The sequence below is a fragment of the Pundamilia nyererei genome, unplaced genomic scaffold, assembly GCF_000239375.1.
Source record: "Pundamilia nyererei isolate P.nyererei 1_Seehausen unplaced genomic scaffold, PunNye1.0 scaffold00063, whole genome shotgun sequence".
Classification (NCBI taxonomy): domain Eukaryota; kingdom Metazoa; phylum Chordata; class Actinopteri; order Cichliformes; family Cichlidae; genus Pundamilia; species Pundamilia nyererei.
The window spans coordinates 1,202,517-1,221,621 of record NW_005187464.1 but is presented as its reverse complement, the minus strand read 5'-3'; the positions used below and the strand labels follow the sequence as shown (position 1 = coordinate 1,221,621).

Below are 19,105 nucleotides of genomic sequence, written 5' to 3'. Positions count from 1 at the left end.
TCGTACTCTGCAAAAGTCTTGAGCCCCATTTATTTAATTTTCACTGGAAAATTACCACCTTAATCTCAAACACAGCCTGAACTCTCTTAGGCAGCTTTCTTGTCATTTCTTCAGGTCTTTAGGAATAGTTCTCCAGGCTTCTTGAAGGACATTCAAAGCTCTTTTTTGGATGTCGGCTGGCCTTCGTTCTCTTCTGAGAACCCATCCATGACTGATAGAGTTGCACTCCGTGTTTTCCATCCTGGTATGCTTTTACTGCGTGCTTTCTACATGGGATTGCATGGTGGATCAAAATCTGACTGTAATTTTCTGCTTTCATAATTCCAACACCACTGGCTGAAATGCAGCCTTAAACCATGACAGAGCCTCCACCATGCTTTACAAACTGCTGTAGACACTCACTGTTGTATCTCTCCTCACCTCCTCCATGTGTATAGTTGTATAGTGTAGTTGTATAGTTATCATTATAGTATTGTATAGTATTGTATAGTATTGTATAGTTAGTAATTATTACCTTTGTATCCCTTAATTTTACCAAAATTTAGCATGTTATTTATTTGTAATTTCTAGTTTTATATCTCTTGGAGATATATCTTTTATATAGTTATAAATGAACCATGGGGGCTTGGGTGAAACAGAATTTCGGTACACTGTATACTGTGTATACTGCTGTATTGACAATATGAATCTTGAAATATATTGATAACAATTAACTAAAACTAAAAACTTTATCACTGCATAAGGCCCGTTGTCACTGATTTTCAGTCCAGAACTTGTGTAGTTTGTCATACCTCAGTCTGTTTCCCTTCTATAAGAATGGCTTCTTGACAGCCAACCTTCAACTAAGACCCTTTCTGAGGCATCAGTGAAAAGTAGATGGATCAACTGATAGCTCAGATGCTATGCAATGTGTCAAATCTTTGCTAAATGTTTTCCAATTTCTTGAGGACATGACTTTTGTTTTAGGCATGTCACGCCTTATTTTTCTCCAGCTTCCTCAAATGTTTTAAGGACATATTGCACAGTATGCACTATGCTGTGAATGCATAAGGCATATGGTTTTCAGCTAGTTGCTCTTTGGAAATCACCTTCTGGGTAACGACATAATTACTACTTTATTTTTATCAAACTGTGTTTTCTTTGGCATTTTTCATAGATTCACCAAAAAGCAGCCAATGTCCAAAGAAAAACTTTGGAGGGCTGTAACAAAGCCAGGTGAACTATTGCTCAAGATCACTTAAAAAAAAAAAAAGACAGTCTGACTTCTTAGAAGCAAAGTATAAAGAAATGAAGGGTGGTTCAAGAATAGTTATATTCTTCCATTTTTGGTTTTCTGCATCTTCACCGTTTGTAACATTTCTGACAACATTAAAAAACTATTTTAAATATATTTTTAAAAAGCCTAAATAAAAAAACTTTACAAAGAGACATGAGTCTTACCTTCTTTTTAACAAAGCTAGGCTCATCATTTGTGTCAAAAAGTTTCCTCTTTTTCCTAAGAGGATTGTCCTCCAATCTCGGCCGGGGCATACCATCTAGAGAAAGCAAGGGGGGGCGTTTTTTAGGAGGCTCCTCGTCATTTTTCTTTGCGATTACATCCCGTTCCACCTTCCTCTTCACCGCAGAAGTGGTAGTCAAGGCAGCAATAGGTGTTGGCGCCACCATGGGTAGGTCTGGCTCTTCCTTTGAATCTCGGTTTAACCTCGGTTCTTTGAGCAGCGAGCCAGGAAGGTTGGATGCATACTTAAACCCTGGGCCTCTTTTTTGCTTTGAGGCCAAAAGGTTAGGAAAAAAGAGAGCACAACTTTATTTTTCTGGTTCTTAGATTCTTAACTAAAACTCGGCTGTTTAACAAATGCATCACACACACACACACAGAATAAAGTCCATACTGATGCTTACTTTTCCAGTTTTCCCAGCATGGTTACATTTTGGGCACTCCCAGCAGTTTGGCAGCTCATCATTGACTACTCCATTTGAATCTTTAATCTGAATAACAAGAAACACACTGGCTATTAAACAGCGTTTGACATGAAACGAGCAATTATTCAACAGCTGACTGACACTCAGGTCTTCACCTTGAGACAGTTAGGGTGAACGATCTCGTTACAGATGGAACACTCCATGAGCATAAGGTTAAACTTCTCTTCCTCATCCTCCACGGTGTCCTCCTTGCCTGCCTCGCCACAGACGAGACACACTGCTGTGTGGGGTAGGACGGGCTGGAGGAGGGAGAAAAAAACAAACAAAGAAAAGACAGTGCAGAAGATAAAGGCTCTGCATCAGCTCACTCTCGTCTTTTTAAGCAATTCTTTGTCACAACAAAATTTAACCCACACTTTTTCAGAAGGGTGAAACAAAGCAGAGCTGGAACTATTTGCTGCCATGGCTTTCAACAGCCTACTCCTCATATGACTCAACTAAGGTCCCAGAAAATTTTAAATCCAATCTGAGTGATGGAAAAATGTAAATTGACTGGCATTTATATAGCTCTTTTCTCGTCTTATCGACCACTCAAAGCACTTTACACTACAAGCAACAGTCGCCCATTTACACACACGTACAGACAGATCGTTTTATTCTATACATCCAATACTTTCTCCATCATAGACACACACAAATCACTCACTGGAGGCAATCTGGAGTTCAGTTCCCAAAGATCACATGGACCAAACGCACAACATCAAGCCATTTGCTTCAGCTCCCAGCTTCCTCTATCTCCTCTGAGCCACAGCAACCTCAAAGTAATAATAATGTAATATTGATGGAAGATTGACTTCACTAATTGCTAAGACAGTAGCTGGTTTATAGAGTTGTATAAGCTACCCTTAATTGTGATCTAAAAGCCTGACAGCTCAAGTTTGCCACCATAGCTTTAAAAAAAATGACCTGATTTATTCATTCATTTATATTCCATATGAATCCAGAGTGTTATAGCCCTAACAGCTAGTTCATCATTTACCGTGAGGTTCCAAACAGATTTACAACAACATTAGCCAACTAATAAATGGGCTAAAGCAACAGAGTGGCTCTTGATGAACTGTGTGTAATCGCTGGCTCTGATGACTGCTTTCTATCTGTGTTAGAGTAAGTTAATATGAAGGGCGAGTTAAGCATGTTTTGCATTATTTAAACACGAGTCACGGTGGCTAAAAAGCCCAAGACCCGACAGCTCTCGCTATCTTTTAACTAGCATGATTAAACATTAAAACACAGTCCTTCTCATCATATAAAAGGCAGAAATAATCAAACTCAGCCTCTCTACAAGTCTCTGTCCTTGGTACTGAAACATTTAGACCAGGCCATTATCACTTTCTCCGTGCGTCTATATAAATGCTACTGTAACAGGTAATATCTGATACTGCTACTTGCATTATTTTTTATTACACAGCTACAACAAACAGCAACTAAAAAAAAAAACATTCAGGCAGCTACTCCAGAACCAAACATAATAAATTATAGTTATAATTATATAATAATATAATTACTATTTTCTTATAATAATTATAAGAAAGCCAGACTTATGAGTTTCTCAGTTTCTCAGTCATTGAGGTCATGAGCCATTCGGTCTAGCATTTGAGTCAAAGACAACTGGACTTCTTTCTATAGATTCATGAGGATGTTTCACCTCTTCATCAAGTGGTATCTAATCCTGGGATCTTTATGTTTAAGGTCACATAAATGTGTGAATGACAGCTGAAGCACCTGGAAAAGGACCTCAAGAATTGTCTTAAATGTGGTACCAACATCTGAAACTCTTCAATCAGTTCTGAGAACTCACCACACTCAAGAGGCTTCGTGAAACACCTTCACAAACCTAAAAGGAACTGCAGTTTCCTTCAATGCTTAAGACTACCATGACCTGGATGACTGAGAATCTACACAGAAAATATTGCCTAGGGAGGGAGGAACACCCTTCAATTGGTGCAGGAATATGAAACAGTATCAAGGAAGTTGACTAAAGGAACCACCTCTGCTTTAACCTAATGTGCAGACGCCTTGGGTCCACAGTCGAGGGACATAAAGCTAAGCAGAACCAGCTGCTGAGTGAAAGGATAACACTGGTCTATGTCACTACAGATGCACTCAAGGACAATAAAGTGATTGTGACTGAGACTTTTAGTTTAGCTAACAATAGATACAACAAACAGCTATCCTAGCTCTGTAAGTACTTTAAAGCTCACTGAGGCATTAGAAGTTGTTTGTTTAATCTGTAGAGAAACCAAGCTGTCGTTTGATCAGAGGTTAAATACTTGAATTATTTCTTGTCGAGAAGGTTTGACTTCTTCACTGATAGTGACACCAATATGCAAGAGACTTACATTTAAATAACTTCATCATCAAACAAAGAAGATACAGTAAGTTTTAGATAGCTTATGTAGGCGTTTCCAGTCATTTTCAGTATTCATCCAAAGCTAAGTGAATCACCCACTGGGTGTACCTCCTTATTTCACCAAAGGCTTTGAATTTGCTACCAATCAGGGACTTCAGGAAGTTAAAACAGTGAGTACCGTTTATATAAAACAGAAATGGAAATTTTGAATATAAGTATATGAAACTCGTGGAGAGTCCTAGTAGATATGTCACCACAGCTGTGCAGACGCCTGCTCAGGCTCTTCAAGGTGCTGGAGGCATGTGGCTCCCAGGAGGCCAATCATTATCACTTGTTGTCGAGCTTCGAGCAGCATCAGTGACTATATCTGATGAGAATTACTTTCAATTGGAAAGAGCTGCTTGTTGGATTCCTATATTTGAAGCAGTGAATACAGCTGCTCTACTGGTATGAGTTTGGTGAACTTTTGTGATGGAAAGGAATCAGCTCTCCCAATTTTATTCTATTTTTTTTACATTAATGTGTGTTATTTATGATGCTTGTTCCGCTGTAGCCAACAAGCATACCACGATTTGTTTGTGCGTTCTCCAATGAGCACAAGAACCAATGTTAGTTCGTTAACCAATACTTTTCCTCAAAGATTCTTTTTTTCCTGATGAAATTAAGATAATAACGGAATAAATCAACAACAAATCAAAACAAGTTGAAAGTACTCAGGACAGATGAGATCCAATCAGAAATAATGAAGCTGTGATGAAAGGCAGGACAAGTCGGAAGTGATCCAATGAGAAGTAATCTCCTTGTAATTGTGTAAGGAAGGATTCAGCTAGCATCCATGCTTCCTGTTTCTAATGAAAACGCGACAACATGTCAACGCTTCGGAACAAGAAAAGAGCAGATATGTGGGAGCTCTTCACATTTGATCTCAAAGATGAGAAGCTTTGTAAACCGTGCTGAGCGAACCCTCACAGCCCAACATTTACACTTTATATTTTAATCAACTGAATCAGCTTCAGATTTAGCCTACTATAATGATATTTAGTCTAATAAAACTATAAGAATTTAGATGCCTAACTTATGACTAAAACTAAATGACCTTTTGGTCAACAGACTACAACTACATCGAAATTGCTGTCAAAATTAATGCCCGAACTATACTTCAGCAGGAAATCTACCCTCTTTTAACCCTGCGGCATAACCTTCCACGTACCCTGACATCTATCTTCCGAGAAATTTAACTACATGTCAGGTCACGGCGTAGGGCTAAGATAGGTCATAAGTAAATTTCCTGCAGAAGCCTAAATCAGGCACACTTAGGAGTACATCCATCCATCCTCTTCTGCTTATCCTTTTCAGGATCACAGGGGGCTTGGAGCCTATCCCAGCTACCATACAAGGTAGGTACAGCAAGGTACAGCCTGGACAGGTCACCAATCCTACACAGGGCTAAAACAGTAAGAGAGGCAACCATTCACACTCACATTCACACCTACAGGCAATTTAGAATCACCATTTAACCTAACCCCACTAACTGCATGTCTTTGTACTATAGGAGGAAGCCAGAGTACCCAGAGAAAACATGCAAACAGAAAGGCCCCGGCCAGATGGTGGAGTCGAACTGAGGACCTTCTTGCTGCGACCCACCACTGCTAACCACCGTGCTGCCCACACTGATGACTACACCGCACAAAAGTTCACTCACACACATCATACTTACAGCAATGCACTGCCTCATGATGCAGGACTGCTTCATGCGTCCCGGCCCGCCGAACTTCTTCATGTCTTTGCAGAAGTGACACTCTCCGCACTCCGTCCGCAGACACGCCTCGCATTTCCGACAGCGTGTCCGTCTCCTCCTGGCTCCAGATGTACCCCGGCTGGCCGACAGCTTGACCGCTGATGCGGGAGATGCTGCCATCTTAGGTTTTGGCCGGTTGGGAGGCCGGGGCTAAGGAAAAAAAAAAGAAAAAGGAAAAAAGAAATGGTAAATGGCCTGTATTTGTATAGCGCTTTACTTAGTCCCTAAGGACCCCAAAGCGCTTTACACTACATTCAGTCATTCACCCATTCACACACACATTCACACACTGGTGATGGCAATGCTACATTGTAGCCACAGCTGCCCTGGGGCGCACTGACGGAGGCGAGGCTGCCGGACACTGGTGCCACCGGGCCCTCTGACCACCACCAGTAGGCAACGGGTGAAGTGTCTTGCCCAAGGACACAACGACCGAGACTGTCGGAGCCGGGGCTCAAACCGGCAACCTTCCGATTACAAGACGAACTGCCAACTCTTGGGCCACGATCGCCCCAAGAAAGACAAAACAGAGAGGAGGACAAAGTGCGGTGCATCAGTAACGATAAGCCAACAAGTATGCACTTAAAGGTCAGATAGAGTCATGTGTTGGCGAAGAGTGAATGTTCAAAATATTCACCAAGTACATGTGAAGCACGCCGCGGGATGCAGCGCAGCGCAGTTAATTAATATAACAATTAGGATGTCATTGGCAAAGTACTCGCATCATTAGCTTTCACTACCTTTGGTTTGCATTGTTAATAACAAACCGCTGTACATGTTTATCATCATTCTGATGACTGATTATCTCCATTCTAATAATGAAGCTCTGCAGTCGAGCGGCCCTTTTAGAGCACACTTACAATCATGTTACATAAAAAGAAAAAAAAAGAAAAAAAGAGGCTATTAAATCCAGCTGCGGTTGGTGCTACAGCTGACGTCTAAAGTACTGCCTGGACCCTTCTTTGTTTCCCCCCCATCTCTGGGTCAAGATTTCCAGGCGCAGACGAAAGCAAAAAGGAAAAAAAACACCTGCATTTATATACGCAAAAACAGCACATAACACATATCCACAAACCTGATCGAAACATGCTGCGCATAAACACATTATTCACGCCTGGTATAGCTCAGAGTACGAGAGAAAACAAACACATCAAAAACGTCCCTGGAGGCGTCTTCCAAATTTAGCACCTCAATTGCTTGCATGTTTCTACTTCAAAGAGGAGCTGCACTTATGGCTACATTTCACACATGGATCACTAGGATCTATTATTCCATGATTTACAGCCATGCGCGTTATTAAATGTGCTCTATTTAACAGAAGTGGCCAATTGAAATGAGGGAGTCTTTGATCAGCGTCATTATTTTTCTTGTGTCATATATATATATATATATTTTGCCCCCACCCCCTCGGGCTCACATCCCCACCACAACAATGTATTTTTAACATGAAAACCACAAGTCAAAACACTGCCAGCCGTGCCACATGAAGAAAAAAAATCAAAAATAAAAAGAGTGGAGTGTGTGAAATGAAATAAACATGAACGAGGAGTGCAAAACACTGCAGCTCCTGGAAATGAAGATCGGATTTCTTTAGTTACATCGGCAGTGCAGATTTTCCTAGTGTCAGCATAGCAACAGCCACGTCCCATTCCCTAACAGAACAGTCTATGACACACGGACTTGTAACCAATAAGAACTGTAATGAGACCATCTAACACAAAAAAAAAGAAAGAAAAAAAATTAAGTAGGCTCTATCTTGCGCACATTGTAATAATTTATTCCAACAATAGCCACAGAATTGACTGACATAGGCAGTCAGATATGTGGTGACCAGACAGGATTAGCGGGAGATATTGGTGGGTGTGTGTGTGTGTGTGTGTGTAGGATGGGATGGTTGGGGAGGGGGTGGGATTAAGAAGAGAAGAAACAATGAAATGAGACCAGATTACCCAGCAAAACAACACACATGATGTTCTGCAACTCAGCTTTTGCCATTTTAAGTGTCAGCTGATGGGCTGAAGTCGCAATAGATTCACACGAAACAACAAGTAACCAGGCCGTGCAGGAACACTGCCTCCATTCATGTTTGTTTATGTCTGTGACATGAACCACAAGGAGGCAGGTTTTGGATTGTAGTCTATATTTTCCACCAATTCCCCCTCCAACTCTGCTCCCTCCCTGCAGACAGATAAGTGGGGTGATCTCTAAAGCAGATATCCTTCTGACACACAATTTTCAATCACAGGAAAGGCTGGCAACAGCAACATCACCAACTTCCCTTAAATCTCAGTAAGTACTCCCTGTATCTGCTCATGTTTTTGTGCAATGATATCCAAGAACTCCTGACAAGAAAATATGTCACCGGTGGCAGCTAAGCCTTCATCAGCATGTTTCAGGAAAAGCAGCCAATGAAATCTGTATTATGTAGCGTGTGCCTTTTTACAGCAAGAAGGATGCACATTTGTCCCCTTTGTGCAGTAACAAGGACAGCACGGGTGACCCGCTAGTGATTTCTTAGCACTACAGAGCTCATTCAGCTGGAAAACATTATGAGGAGCAGACCCTTATGTTCAGTGACACAGCCCTGAGCTAGTAGGAAGATACCCATCATTGCAGTGAAGACAGCACACACACGAACACACACTGCACACAATATGGCAAACTTCACAATCAGATAGCTGACAGCAGTAATACATGGAACACTGTGATGATCTAAACTCTGCACTGACATAAACACACCACGTTCACGTTGCTCTGATGCAATAACGGTTCCTGGTATTCACAATTTCTCTTCAAGGGGATATAGATAAGTAAACTTTTCAATGGAGATCAATTACAATGTCAATCAGTTTTAAAATCTCCATATATACAGAGCATGCATCGGAGATATTGAGACCACACAGCACAAGCAGATAATCGGGCAGTGATATTTCACAAGTTGCTCAGGTTGAAGTTGAACTGCTATGCTTTGGAGCAACGCAGTGATTTAACAGTTATACAACCTGCTGTGGACGTAATACATCCCAAAGATGTTTGAATAGTTGAACTTTGGGATAAAACTTGGAGGGGGGAAAAAGCCTTTTTAATATCTGTCAGCAGAGCAGAATTGACTCATTCATCTGCAGTCAGCATTTTTTTAATCTAAATGCAGGCACAGGCTTAATGTAAGGGGGGTGTGGTTCAGAGTAAAGAGTGTAGGGGGGGAAATATTTGAATTAACAATTTCCGTGCAAGTCCCATCGTCTAACGTTTTCACAAAAAATTATGTCTTTTCATTAACGCACACTGAAAGAAAAACCTTCCCCTTTTGTTTTGGTTTACCATGACATGTATTCTGATATCAATCGACAGGTTTACAATCAGACCGTTAGAGATTCAGCTCCTGCATCTTCACACAACCAATAGCAACCTCGAGCTACATAAACAGAAGCTCCTATTGCTGGATTTATCTGATAATAAAAATGCAAGCACGCACGCACGCACAAACAACAAATCTACCACAAAAAAAGAAGCAAAAAAAAATAAAAACAAAGGCAAAAAAATAAAATAGAAAATCAAAGCCCAAGCACAGAAGATAAACTGAATCAGTGCTTTTGTCTTCAGGTATCTCCATTACTTCACTGCCCTGTGATGCTGCACACTGCTCTGTCTCACACAAGCATTCCTCTGGCGGCCTCCTTACGCCTGCCTGCAGGGCTTTTAGGGTGCTAACCTGCTCGGAGTCTGAGTCGTAGTCCTCATCATCGGCGCTCAGCGACATGGCCATGGCTGGTTTTCAGATACCATCCAGCTTACAGCAAACTGACATGGCTGCAGTCTCCTCCTCCTCCTCCTCCTCCTGCTACTGCTGTCAGGGCTATAGCCCTCCCTCCTGCTCCAAAAGCTCCACAATACCACAAGCAGATGTAGGAAACACATACAAGCCTGCCTCATTAATATGGATCGACTCACTGAGGAAGAGGAGGGGGTGCTGGGCAGCGCAGAGCCAATGGGAGGCTGCTGTGAATCAGAATATGCACTCGGGGGGAGTCTGCCTCCATCCAATGTGGAGAGAAAATGCAGTAAAGGTATTATCATATTTATGATGAGTAGCAGAGGGAGAGGAGAGCAGGCTCTGCACAGCCAGAGCCAGATGGCATCTCATTACAAAAGGCAAACACAAAGAGGCCCCACGACCAGCAGCTGGCCTTTGGAGAGCCCGGTGGGGGAGATCCTGAGGGTTTGTAAGACCCATACAAACTTCACTTTCATGCATTCCTGTAAAGCACATCTCATTCTTAAACTTTCAGCTGAGGCTCCGATGTCTTGTGTGTTTGTTTGGATACATTTTTAATCACACATATTCAGCGACTAAAATAGAGCAGCACCGTGGCATATTTAAACACTTCTAATTAAAATTGCAACCATCACACAGATTAAAGCCATTTATTCACATTTTGATTTGTTTTGGGATATCTTATGTTACACCGTGAGTGAGATAAGAATTGTACTGATATTAAGGAGCATGTTTTTTTTGTTGTTGTTGTTATATTTGGATAATAAATGAAAAGCCTCAATTATGACCTCACAGTCTGCTGCTCAGCTCACGGCTAGAGAAACTCAGGTAACATGACATCAAATGCGCTTCGAGCCTTCTGACATCAACAACCATTTTCGTCTTACGATATCACAATTTCAAATGAACCGTATCGCGGTGTTTCGAACAAATGCGAAACACCGCATTTGTGGAACTCGACACCACTCAAAACATATGACAGCAAAAAGGCTAGCGAGGGCAATATTTCTGGATCTCTGTAAATATTTAGTCCCCCCAACGTAAAACGCGAAGGCTGTGACATGTTGAGACATGCCATATAATTTCTGCTCTTAGTAAACAATGTTTTTATGGACACTAAAGGCTTGTTTTGGATTCGGAAGGCACACCAAAAAGCATTAATGACAACAAAACACATGTCAAATTATGCAGAGGAGCAAAAATATCTCATCATTTACTTCATTAGGCAATACTGCAGCCCGTTATGACAAAATTATGCAAACTGTTAAATCTCCTGCTAAAGGGAAGGAGTGCAGTGAGTGAGGGAAGACAGGACCTTAGCCATTAATAATTGTCCTGTACCAGATATGTACCTATATAACATAGGTAAAGAAATATATAAAATATGCACAACTGTATTGATAGGTAAATATCTATTTAAAATATACTCAGTGATGTTGCTTGCACCACAAATTTAAGCAAAAGGTGCATAAGCTTTGTACTACACAGGTATGTAGCACATAAAATGATTCTCAAGTGCCTGAAAATTAAGTAAAAACACTATATTTGCTGGAAAACAGATGTATTGCAGGTGACACTTTCTTACCTTTATGGTTTTCTTAGGCCAGTACACCACAGGATATCCAGTGATGGCTAATTTAGGGTCATCATCAGTATGTTCCTTTAAGACAACCTAGACGGGCACAGAGAACAAAATCAAAATAGGGCCGAACTATGATTCCTGTCTGTTAAGTAATCTGAAGGCATGCCGCAAACATGTTTGGTTTTTTGGTTTTTTTACCTTTAAGTCATCCAACAGCGCTTGGGGGTTCTCTATTCCCATTGGAATACATTTCCTATTTTCCGGGAGTGACTCGAGCTTTTCAATCAGCGTCCTTAGCCCATTCAGTTCAAACTCTGTTAAATGAATCCATTTATTCTGAGGCTCTGAGTTCGGAGAGTCTGAAGGAGTTTTAGGGAAATCTAAAGAGGCCGAGCTGGGGTTACAGCTGTCCTCAGAGTCGATGGATAAAACAGCTTTGAGATGTTGGCCCTTCCCATTGTCGGGTGTGCAGGGTCCATCCTGAGGAACTCTCTCTAGTTTTTCACCCTGCTCATCTCTGACATGAGTCCCACACGAGTCCTCGTTCATGTCTTGACTCCTGGAGTCAGAGGAGGGGCTTTCTGTCTTTGACTTTGTCTCAAAATCTGCAGGGATGAAAGCAGATTTCCTATAATGGATGTTTTGATAACGGGCATACCAATGAGCAAATAATTTCTCTAGTTTGGGGAGCACCTGTTAGTAATCCTGAAATTATGGGTCAATTTGTAGGTTAGCACATATAACAAAGCAACAACAACACATCCAAACCCCTGAAACATTCAAGTTTGATCTAAAGTGACTTCCTGTGACATACCAGCTGGGTTAGACTCCAGTCAGTGCCCCTTCCCCTCCCCGGCAACCACATGTCGCTAGGGAAAAATATGTATTACCCAACCAGCCGGCGAGCAGTTGCTGGTGGTTGTTGGTCACAAAGAGGTATAGAGTGCAATTACTTTGGTGCCGTAATTGAGGTTTTTCACTCACCCATAGATTCTTTACGGATCTCCTGAGAAAAGTAGGACCGTTTGGTAAGGCAATGCAGGTATCTCTCCAGGACATACCAGCATATCTCATAATAGAAGGGGAAACGAAACTTGGAATGAACCTGAAGGGATGACAAAAAAAAAAAATTAAAAATGACAGATTCAATTAAAGAACCATTAAAAAGTAAATGAAAATCTCAAATGGATGCTTTCAATGATTGGTCATTTAAGTAAGGTTAAAACAAAGTTGGCCTTCCATTACCACAAAAGCTTTAATGCATATAAAAAACAGCTTAAAGCGTAAGTCAAACTATAAAGGACTATAAGGAACGAGGCGGCTGCTATCTGTAGCAGTATCTTGTGCTCTGACAGTCAGAGGCTATGCAGAATTCTCAGTAATGCAACTGTAATCCCAGCAGACCAGCTCACATTTAACAGGAAGTGGAAAAAGATAGCCACAAAGATGTTAATGCGCAACGCAAGTAAAATATAGAAAGAACCCAAGAAAGGGTTACTTTATCCAAAAATTAGTTTTGCAAATGCCCACACCTCTTATTCTCCTGTCTCTCTCAAGGGTAAACTTTTCACCTTCCCCTGGTTCTCAGAGAGATTCATTTCTCCCACGTGGAGTTTACTATATTGCAGTCCAGATCAGAGTTAATCCACAAAGTGGAGAAAATAGACTCCTACCTTTGTCCTGTTCTCTATCTCATAGATGGTAAGCTGCATAGGAATGTTAAAGCTGTGCAGAATGTTGCCTCCAAACACCAGTGTGTCCACGGGAGTGTAGACAGCGTGGATCCACCCTTAATTACAGAGAGTTAAATGTGTTATAAAATGGTCAAATATTCAAAGCTGAGCATTAACGGAGCCTAATCTATTCCTGCTGGCTACTTTAAGACAACCATGCCAACACACCAGATGGGATGAAGAAGGTGTATCCTTGTTGAAGCTCCACTCTCTGGCATCCATCAGCTCGGTCTCCCAGGAAGACATCACTCTGCTTGCCTGACAGGACCCAGTCCTCATACAGGGCAAGGTTATAGGGAGTTGGAGGCACAAGCCAGAACACCTGAGGAGAAGCAGTCATTTCTACTTAGAGTCTGTAACTGTTAACAACATTCAAAGCTTTGAGGAATATTAGCAGACGTCTTCGTAGGTGTGATCAGTATATCCTAAAGAGGCAACCAAGCTTTACAAAGAAAGAATAAACTTACTTTCTGTCCCTTGAATACGTGATACCAAACTGAAGTTCCCCCAAAATCGATGTGGAAATCTGTGTAGCAGCCCTTCACGCTCATCAAACAATACCTACAAAGGAAATTAGAAAATCATCTAAGAGACAAGAAGTAAATAGGTAAACAGAAAAAAGTGGTAAACACAACATGGCTAATTACAAGGCAGCAATAATCTCAGGATGCTACCGACACAGGTAACTCTCGGGAGCGACACAGCGTAGAAAACACTTCACAATAAGGCAATTCTCCTCTAGAAATTAATTTAGGAATGATTAGAACCCCAAGACACAAATGATTTGCCAATTTAGCTAAAGAGCATAATCTCTAAGAGAATCCCCACTGACTTGGAGACATTTAAAGGAAAGCCCTTCTAAGGACATCTTGCACACGATGATACTGTGAATGCCACTGAGAGAGAATCTAACACCTTCACAAATAAAAAGAAGTTTGAATTTTGCCAGTTGAACCATCCGTCAAACAGCAAAGCCAAAATTTAAAAAAAGAAAATAAAAATCCTGACATCATTATTGACTATTTCACAGCTTTTTAATTTAAAGACTTGTGTGTTATCACCGCATGAAAGAAGACTGAGTTCATAGTGAATCATAAATGAGAGCATATCCAGGGTAGCTTTCACTGCAACAATAATAAAAAATTTAACGCTCTACAGCTATATCACGAGTTTCACCTCACTAGTTCTCGGCTGGACCCTGTTATGCCTTCAGAGCTGGCTTAATTCTTCATGGCATAGATTCAACAAGGTGCTGGGAACATACCTCAGATGTCGGTTCATATTGTTTTTGGTTTTTTTCCTGGTTTTTTTTTTTCTTTTTCTGAACTTTATTTGAAATTATAAAGCGAACAGTCAGTCATTCCAGTTCAGATGTTGGTTCATATTGATGTGAGGCCATTTGAGTACAGTGACATCAATGTCATGTTTAAAAGAAAATCAGTTTGAGCTATGTGATCTGGCACATTATCCTGCAGGAAGCAGCCATTAGAAGATGGCTGAACCACTGATACAATGCAGGAAGGAAGGAAGGAAGGAAGGAAGGAAGGAAGGAAGGATGGATGGATGGATGGATGGATGGATGGATGGATGGATGGATGGATGGATGCTTTCATGTTGGTCTGACCCCATCTTAAAAATGTCAGTGTGGTCTTCTGCTGCTGTAGTCCAAGATATGCATTCAGAGATGCTCTTCTGCATAACTTGGCTGTAACAAGAAGTTGTTTCAGCTTCTGTTGCCTTCGTATCAACTCAAAGCAACCTGGATGGGTTGGCTGTGCAGTAAATCAACATTTTCATATGACCAGCGAGTCTGGGACCAACAACCATGCCACGTTCAAAGTCACTTATGTCACCTTTCTTCCCCATTCCCCACTCAGTTTGAACATCAGCAGGCTGATTAGATATTTGTGTTAATGAGCAGTTTAACAGGTGTACCTAACAAAAAGCTGGTGTCCAATTAAATAGAACAGGAGGTGAGAAACAACATGGGATGTGTCTTCATGCAACAGTATACTAGATTAACAATTTTAAAGTGAAGCCTCTAGGCAAAGGAGACACCAGTGAGTGTGCTGAAGGGAAAAATACAAGAGTACAGATGACTGAAATGTTTTAGTTTTGAAAATGGCTTTATTTTGAGTAATAGATTCTAAACTAGCTTCTGCACAGTGTGCTGAAATTGCAGCAGTAAAATCGTTTTGTTTGATATTCTACTCTGTTACACCCTAAACCACTGCCAGCATCTCCCTAACCTCTATGAACAATACAGGAGATTAGCAGGGTTTAAGTGTAACAGTAGAAAATATGGGCAGCTGACATTAAAAAGACAGGCAGCCCTGGTTTTGATTCATTTTGACTCTTCAACGGCTGATTGGCTGAGAGGTGTGTGTGTGCAGTCAGACCACAGTTGTTAGAAACCTTTCTCTTATGCGAGGAGGGGGAAAAAAATCCTGCTGCCTAGCAACAACAAGGAGCACGTACAGGAGGTGACAGTATGCAGTACTCTACCGTGATGGAGCGATGGATGAGAGATGGGAGGAGAAACAGACATTTTCTACAAGTGTTTACTTTTTATTAGTATTTATTTTCTTGCTCTACACACAGTTTTTTTTTCACCCCTCGTAGACTGACACACAGCTCCAAAGAGAACTTCATAAAAACAAAAGCACAACAGTGCAATGCATACCTTTGCACTTTGGGGTATTTCATCTCTGAGATGATATTGGTGGCTTCAGTTTGGCTTTGTTTCAAACCAGGAGGCCACATGTTGTCCACCCAGTCCACTTGATCCACCTATAAGAGCAATCAAAGCAGCACCATTCAGCAACCAATCACAGTGTTCTATCATCTTCTATTTTTGTCATTCTTCTTTGAATCTTTCACCAGATTTGTGACCTCTATCAAACCTCTTATAGTATGATACACAGCGAGGGTCGGGGGCAGATTACCACTGTGGGACGCTTGATGAGGTTCTCCAGCTTGGTGTGGCTGAACTCCAAGCTAATGACATTGAACAGTTTGTCCCGCTCTTCCTCTGGCGTCTCATAATAGCGGACAAACTGAGCCATGCTCATTTCAGAACCTTTCTGAGTGCTCACATCCATAACGTCCACAGACCGGCGACTGCCTGCGAAAAACAACCAGGATATGATGAATTTAGCCAATGAGATCATACGCATCAACATCAACACACAATCCAGTGCAGTCTGTCTGTGAGTCGGCGTATGCTTTGTCATATTTATACACAGAGAAGTTGTACTGTTGCAAAATATTCTACTATGAACAAGAGCAGTACTTCTTATTTGTAATTCCCAAATTTAACCACTAGATGGGGCAACTACACCCCAATCATACCCTGGCTCAATTTCTTCCAGGGCACACTTAACATAATTATATTCCACTGCATTAGAAAACAGTCGCAAACAGAAAACAGCATGATGAGACCTTTAACATAACCCCACAATATGAGCAAGAGGCCCTGGGTGAACCTATCGTGATGATCCTACACACATAACACAATAGTACAAGAGGTAGACACAGACAGAGATACAGGCATACAGCAGAGTGACTAACAGATGCATGCTCACTAAATAACTTATTTCCTAAGAAAAATACAAAAAACAACACTGATGTATTAACATGCATGATTAAAATGTGACTTTTTTTGACGTTCTCTTCTATTTTTTACGTCCATTTCTAGCATTTGGCATCGGCAACATCCACTAGATTTGGATGGTTGGTAGGCAGATCAGTAAATAAATCATTTCTACTATATCTTTCAAGTTAGCAATTTCTATAATATCAGATAAAATTAGCAAATTGTTGTGACAAAACTAAAACAGCTACTCATTATCCTGAAACTTCCCACATGTCTAGTCATAGTTAGTGCAGACTGAACATGTTTAATCATAAATTAAATTAAAAGGAAATTTGACCATGAAACATGACTTCATTACATTTTTTTAAGTCAGCATGGAGCCTCACCATATCACAGACTGTTTTGGGGTTTGTTTGTTTGTTTTTTTACTTTTTACAACAATGCAAAAGCCCTTATTCTCTGAAGAAGATGCAGATATACTTTGGTCGTGTTTGCACACAGGCTAAGAGTAATAAGTATATGCACGGGTAAAAATATGCATGTGTGTGCATCGGTGTCTACTTACCAACTAGTCCTTTAATTTCACTGACTGTGAATTCTGGATCTGGCATTCTGCATATTTATAGGAAAGGGATGCATGTTGTTTAGTTCCCAAAGACTTAAAACCATAAATATATATACAAATAAAATAGAAAGTAGGTTGAATCTACAGCATGTGCACAGGCATTGCATATTTAAAGGAAAGGTTTCTCACCTGATCCCTAATTGATCGTTCTCTTTAAAAATGAGAGGGATCCTTAGACCCTCCCTTTGCACATACTCATAAGTGAAGTCTGCAAGACAGTAGTTTTACATTTAGGTCCAAAGCAATTATTTGAAAACTACTGCAGTCACATGTAACCTATAAGAAAGCTAATATGCACCGTGCTGCTTTACCTTTACCCTCCATCACCCGGACAAAGTCTGCGCTGTAGCTGTCACTGAGGACCTTTTCCTCCACGCTGAACCCTCTGATGTTTACAATTTCCTCCACGTCAGACAGGTCCTCGTTTTCGTCGTACATCGTCCGGGAGATGGAGCGCTGCCATTGAAAACGAGATGTTTTACAAGACAAAAACAGAGCCACGCGGAAAGAGAGAACTCTTTCTACCCCAAAAGGCCACTTTCTGCCCCCCTTGAACGGTCATTGTGACTCGTGTGAGGGAACCGATCGTTAATTTTACGTGTGACTTTCAAACTGGAGCAGTGGGTTGTGCTAAAGTTTTGATAGTACTATAACAGCAGTCATTTCTTTGAATGTGTGAACCAGTGCAAAAACTACTAAGCCAGCTGTTTGTGATATTTTATGGAAGCGATTGTAAAATGTTTGCTCGACTCCGCTGCTCCAGATATTGATTTATCTCGTTTTAATTACGCTACGCTCGCTCAACTACTGCGATCAGAAAAGAAGTTATAGACTCTAAAATGCGACAGTTAGCCGTTTTCCCTCGTTTTGCTTAAACTTGGACATCTTAAGTGACTTGACAGATATCCCAACGCTCACAGTGGCGAGGGTTAGCTTAGCTAACTAATTAGCTCGCTGCCAGTCTCGCCTCATAAGCTAACATTTAACACGGCAGATGGTACACACCAGCCTGCGTCCGGATTCAGCACACGTCTCTGCGGCCTGAGCCATCGTCTTTTACGATTGTTTTCCGGCCACTCAGTTTCGCGAATGCATCTCCGTGCGTGGCGAAGTTGAGAGAAAACACTTAGCACGCTTTACGGGTTCAAAACAAGGGAACCATGTTTTTGTGTATTACGTCACCGCCAGGAACCAAAACATTGTTGGACAACGTCACGGCATGTCAGTACGCTTTTTAACCGCGCTCACCAACAATAAACATTCCCCACGTCACACGGTTTTATTGTAGTAGTGGGGGGGAAAATGATACTAATACTGGTTAAACCCCTTGTTATCGAATAGCGCTGATATCTATTTTAAACATCAAGCAATAAAAAGGAGGTATATTTACTCACTTTTATTAAACTATAAAGAACGGTACATTTAACTTAAAAAGTTTATTTTTTATTTCCTTGTTTATAAGTTTTACACGTGCAATTCTAATAAGCTTGTTTCCACCGCTGAAAAATAAGATAAAATGTAAAAAAAAATAGTTATTATCTTAAAATGTTAACTAAATAGCTTGAAATTTCAAGCTATTCAATCAGGGTTTTTTTCTCCTTTTTCCCTAGTGCGAGGAAAGTACAGAGTTAATTCAAAATTTGGGGTTATTGTTGCAATTTTTT

At 40.9% G+C, this 19,105-nt stretch overlaps 1 protein-coding gene across 4 annotated transcripts in view; it reads right to left on the bottom strand.

Annotated features, from left to right (window-relative positions):
- kdm2bb (lysine (K)-specific demethylase 2Bb) overlaps positions 1 to 19,105 on the bottom strand; it is a 28,131-nt gene that overhangs the window by 8,176 nt on the left and 850 nt on the right. Inside the window, exons 1-16 of one of the 4 annotated variants that reach the window (XM_005735245.1) lie at positions 18,447 to 18,687; positions 17,753 to 17,897; positions 17,571 to 17,649; positions 17,382 to 17,428; positions 16,167 to 16,345; positions 15,905 to 16,011; positions 13,689 to 13,782; positions 13,390 to 13,543; positions 13,162 to 13,277; positions 12,473 to 12,593; positions 11,687 to 12,093; positions 11,492 to 11,578; positions 6,051 to 6,281; positions 2,079 to 2,222; positions 1,903 to 1,989; positions 1,441 to 1,776 (exon numbers count right to left, since the gene is read on the bottom strand). In XM_005735245.1, the coding sequence (XP_005735302.1) occupies positions 1,441 to 1,776; positions 1,903 to 1,989; positions 2,079 to 2,222; positions 6,051 to 6,281; positions 11,492 to 11,578; positions 11,687 to 12,093; positions 12,473 to 12,593; positions 13,162 to 13,277; positions 13,390 to 13,543; positions 13,689 to 13,782; positions 15,905 to 16,011; positions 16,167 to 16,345; positions 17,382 to 17,428; positions 17,571 to 17,649; positions 17,753 to 17,897; positions 18,447 to 18,491 (2,379 nt within the window). In that variant the 5' untranslated portion in view covers positions 18,492 to 18,687. Of the gene's footprint in view, positions 1 to 1,440; positions 1,777 to 1,902; positions 1,990 to 2,078; positions 2,223 to 6,050; positions 6,282 to 11,491; positions 11,579 to 11,686; positions 12,094 to 12,472; positions 12,594 to 13,161; positions 13,278 to 13,389; positions 13,544 to 13,688; positions 13,783 to 15,904; positions 16,012 to 16,124; positions 16,346 to 17,381; positions 17,429 to 17,570; positions 17,650 to 17,752; positions 17,898 to 18,446; positions 18,688 to 19,105 lie in introns of those variants that run through there. The other 3 variants (XM_005735246.1, XM_013911406.1, XM_005735247.1) reach the window with 3 other exon arrangements.